A 5,129-nucleotide genomic window follows, 5' to 3' on the forward strand; every position below is an offset into this window, starting at 1 on the left:
TATATATACATATATATTATATATAATATATTCTCTATGTTTCGTTTATTTTTATTATACGTGTATAAACATTCCAAATAAACCCATTACACATTCGAAAAATTGTACATATATAATAGAATATGTGACATATGGAGCATCATAAAATTAATTTATTTTTATATCAATTATTATTTTATATTATTATTCATAAAAAAAAAAAAAATACCATTAATGCTTTCACATGTGACATAATTTTTGTGTTCTTTATTTTTTTATTTTTTGTTCTTTATTTTTTTGTTCTTTATTTTTTTATTTTTTGTTCTTTATTTTTTTGTTTTTTATTTTTATATTTTTTTATTTTTTGTTCTTTATTTTTTTATTTTTTATTTATTTTTTTTTCTTTTTGTGTGTGACTCCTTCAATATGAACGAGTGTAACACAAAGAAAATACAGAATGGAGATAAGACGAAGAGAAAGAAGTACACGTATTTATTTGTTAGTATCCTTATTTGTTTCATAATTAGGATTTTTATTTTTTTTGTTTTGAACATATTAGAAGGAAGTACTTATGAATACATAAATAAGTTGATCAATGTGGATATGAACATACAACATATAAAATATGATGAGAGTAGAGAATTCAAAGAAAATATAAATATAAATAATATAAATAAAAAAGGAAAAGATATGGAAAAGATATATGATGATGAAAGAAATAATATAAATAATAATTATAATATAAATAATAATTATTATAATAAGATAGATATTAAAATTATTAAAACAAATAAGTATATAAAAGAACTCGAATTATATTTTCAAAAAAATAAACGATATAATAATTTAAGAAGTTTGTTATTAAAAAATGATTATATGCATTATTTATTTAATACAGATATATATAATTTAAAATATTTATATGATAGTTATATATTAAGAATATTAAAAAAAGATATATATTCTTCTTTGATTATACGAATTAATCCAATATTTTTACAAATTTTACATTTCCTTCTCTTCAAACCAATAAAGACAAATATAGATGTATTCATAAAAGTATGTAATAATTATGAATTTCGTTTCTTTTTATTTATATCCCTAATAGATATACTCATAGCCATCTTCTTATTTCTTATAATAGAAAAATTAAATAATTGGAATACATATTTTCTTTATATTAGTAGTAATAATTATACAACACCTCATTTTAATATAATTAATCCTTTATTATTAATAAATATATATTTAAATAATCCCATTAACATCTTATCAAATAGTTTCTTATCTCTAGATAATTTTAAACTCTTAATTATTACAGCAAACTTCTATTTAACGCTATCAAGAATACAAAATGTATCAAATCAACAAAAACACAATGTATATAAAAATAAATATAAAAGAATATGTTCCCTTTTCAATCTAATTCTTATCCTTTTCCATAATGCTATATTATTATATATCACATCATTTCATTTTATACTGGTTGTTATAGGAATAAACAATTTTATTATATACATAGAAGAAGATTTTCTAAAACGTTATCATATAAAGCAAAATGTACAATTTTACAAACTTGCTCATATGCTATTCAAAAATATGTTCTTGTTACTTATCACCTTAATTATATATGCTCTATTTATAGTAATATCATATTTTCAAAACTCCTATTCGCTAGTAAAAAAAAAAAAATAAAAAAAATAAATAAATAAATAAATATATATATATATATATATGTGTGATATATTTCATATGAACGATAACAAGAAATATCATATTAAATACATATTCTTGTTTACTATTATGTTATCTTTATTTTAGTCCTTTTTAAATAATACCGTGATTAATGAATATAAAATATTATTACTCTTACCAAACTTGGGAAATTTCTGGTATATCTTCTCAACGGTACGATTAAATATATAAACAAATAAATAAATAAATAAATAAATGTATGTATGTATGTATTTATTTATTTATTTATTTATGTATGTATGTGTTATTTTTTATTTTTTAGATGTTCAGAGATTATTACTATTCCTTTTTGTTCTTATTCCACGTAATGAAAAAATAAAAAATAAAAAATAAATAAATAAATATTTTTATATATATATATATATATATATATATATATGTGCTTGTTTTTTTTATTTTATTTTTTTTTTATACAGTTTCATATTTTCCTTTATCCTGTGCCTCTTTTCTTTCGCTTGGTTAAGACACCACTCATATATTTAAAAGTTCTCATCGCAGTAAGAATCATAATATTATATATATTAAATTAAAATGATACAATATAAACATATACCTATATATATATATATATATATATATATAAATATATATTTATATTTGTATGTAATATTTTTTTTTTTTTTTTTTAGATTGCTTTAGTATTTCAACCAAATATAACAATTAACGACATTGTGTATTCTTTGGTATAAAATATATTGTATCATGAAAGAAAAAAACAAATTACAAATATATTTCATCCTTTTTATTTATTTTTCTTGTGTTTTTTTTTATATAGTTGTTGTTGGTTATAGATTACGAACGGACCATATATGCTATCCCCTTCATCAAACTGGTAATAATAAAAAAGACATCAAAAGGAAATACATACATATATACATACATACATATATATATATATATATATATATATATATATATATATATATATATATTTCCTTTTTCTTTATATGATTCTTATTTTTTTTTTACATATTCTTTATGAATATAAAACTTAAAAATTATGAACGTTCATAATTTTTTTCCACTTTTTATTAAAATATTATGAACATGTTCATGTAAATTTTGACAAATTCACCCAATATATATATATATATATATATATATGTATATTTTTTTTTTTTTTTTTTTTTTCATCTAGCTATTAATATTACTATCCAACTTGTGTTTATGTTTTGTGACTTTAAATTTATGGTTGAGGAAAAATACGGGAAATGCCAACTACGTGTTTTTTAACCAGTTGGTTGTTTTTAATATAACAAGTAAGTATATAAAGAGAGATGATATTTTATGGTTCATATACAAGCATGTAAAAGATGTATATGACGACACACACATATAAATAAATAAATATAAATATAAATATATATATATATATATATATTTTTATTTTTGGAAACAGCCTTTTTTATAATAAACAGTATGAAGTTCTACATACGAGTTCAAACACCCAAGAGTCAGTTAAATGAAGGAAAGTGTATTTCGATATTAAATAAAAAGAAAAGCAGGTTTCACTTTTTACAATTATTCAAGAAAAAATTAGCATAAAGAATTACATTTGAATATGTGCTTATTTATATTATATTTAAAAATGAGAAACAAAAAAAAAAAAAAAAACAAGCAATATTTCTACTATTTTATTTTTTTACGTTTTTATGGTATCTTAGAAATATATATATATATATATATATATATATATATATATATACCTTTTTATACACAACAATATGTTGCATTCTTTTATGACTTTTTTATAATTAAATTATTAATATATATACATAAATATATATATTAATACCATTATATATATGTATGTATGATTTATATGTATTTATTATTATTATTTTATTATTTTATTATTTTTTGGTATTTCATTGTAATAATATTTATCCATTAAAGTTTTAGAACATTTGCATTATTCATTATATGTTTTTTATAATTTTATTATAATTTTTTATAATTTTATTATAATTTTATTATTATTTTTTTATAATTTATTTTTTTGGTTACATTAAAGTAACCAAGGGGGTTTTTTAACATATATTAATTTTTTTATTATTTAATTTTTTTTTTTTTTTTATGTCAATGTTAATATTAATATAGCATATAGCCAAATTATAAGGAAAATAGAAAAAAAAAAAAAAAAAAAGAAATATAAACAATATATATATATATATATATATATAATAATATATTATTATATATATATATATATATAATATATAGGCTCTGATAAGTTTAAATTCATTATATATGTAAAAATATATAAAATTTCATTCTTTGTACATATATAATAATATATATATATTATATATATATATATATATATATAATATCATGAGAAAAAAAAAAATGTTCTTAAATTTTCAAATCGTTATATTTTTAATATATAATAATATTAATAACATTTTAAAGAATCATATATTTCCATCCATTCATTTAGTACATTTATTCATATATTTTGTGCGCATAAATAATAAATACAATATCTGAGGAGGAAAAGAAAATAAAAAAAAAAAATTAGAGGGTAGCTTCTTGTATGTTATATTTTTATATTTTACGCCCCCCAAAAGAAAATATACATATATATATATATAATATATTATATATATATATATAGTAATATTAAAAAAAAAAAATATATATATATATATATATATATATATATATAATATATATATTCATATAATATAAATTTATTTTATTTATTTGGTATGATTATATAATAACATAATAATTTATTATTTTTTTATTTTTATAAAAGTATAATTTTACTATAAAGCAAAAAAAAAAAAAAAAAAAATTAAAAATAAAATATAATAAAATAAAACAATTAAATAAATATTAAATTATTATTATTAAAACCATTTATCAATATATTAAAAGGAAGAAAAAAGAAGGAAACAACAATATTTTGTAACGTTTGTAAATATATAATTTTTATATATATAAAATTAAATACCATTTCATGTGATATTTTTTTTTATCTTGGAAAAAATTCTTATATTAAAAAATATTAATAATATAATACAACCATGAATAAGATAATTTTTTAAATATAAAAATTGTGTTTTATTTTTTGTTAACTTTTGTATAAGTTTTTATAATTATAGTATTTTTTATATTTTATTTTTATATCACTTTATTATTTCATTTTATTCTCTTTATTATTATTTTTTTTTTTTTCGCTCTTCTTTTATTCTTTTCAATTCCTATATATAAAATATAATTAAAGAAAATGGCGTTAAACATATTTAAGAAAAAAAAGTCTAAGGATAAAAAGGAAGAATTAAAAGATATCAAAGCAGGTAGAATACATAAAAGAATAAATAAATAAAATAAAATAAAATAAAAATTTTCATATATATATATATATATATATATATTTATAATATGAT

General features: G+C 16.2%; 2 protein-coding genes across 1 annotated transcript, besides 1 other annotated feature; both read left to right on the forward strand.

Annotated features, from left to right (window-relative positions):
- Nucleotides 1-405: 405 nt before the first annotated feature.
- PRSY57_1329700 (GPI transamidase subunit PIG-U, putative) lies at nt 406-3,279 on the forward strand (the record flags this gene model as incomplete). The annotated part of the gene is made up of 8 exons (XM_012909232.2): nt 406-1,656; nt 1,801-1,887; nt 1,997-2,038; nt 2,151-2,231; nt 2,364-2,417; nt 2,510-2,566; nt 2,873-2,993; nt 3,134-3,279. The coding sequence occupies 8 exons, from the start codon at nt 406-408 to the stop codon at nt 3,277-3,279; spliced, it is 1,839 nt and encodes a 612-aa protein (XP_012764686.2).
- Nucleotides 3,280-4,969: 1,690 nt separating this feature from the next.
- Nucleotides 4,970-5,039: a sequence feature (Short protein (PRSY57_1329800, KYN94751.1) was converted to a misc_feature.).
- The window catches only part of PRSY57_1329800 (hypothetical protein), a gene marked incomplete at both ends in the record, with an annotated part of 2,232 nt that continues 2,072 nt past the window's right edge, over nt 4,970-5,129 (forward strand).

This window comes from Plasmodium reichenowi, chromosome 13 (assembly GCF_001601855.1).
Source record: "Plasmodium reichenowi strain SY57 chromosome 13, whole genome shotgun sequence".
Classification (NCBI taxonomy): Eukaryota; Apicomplexa; class Aconoidasida; order Haemosporida; family Plasmodiidae; genus Plasmodium; species Plasmodium reichenowi.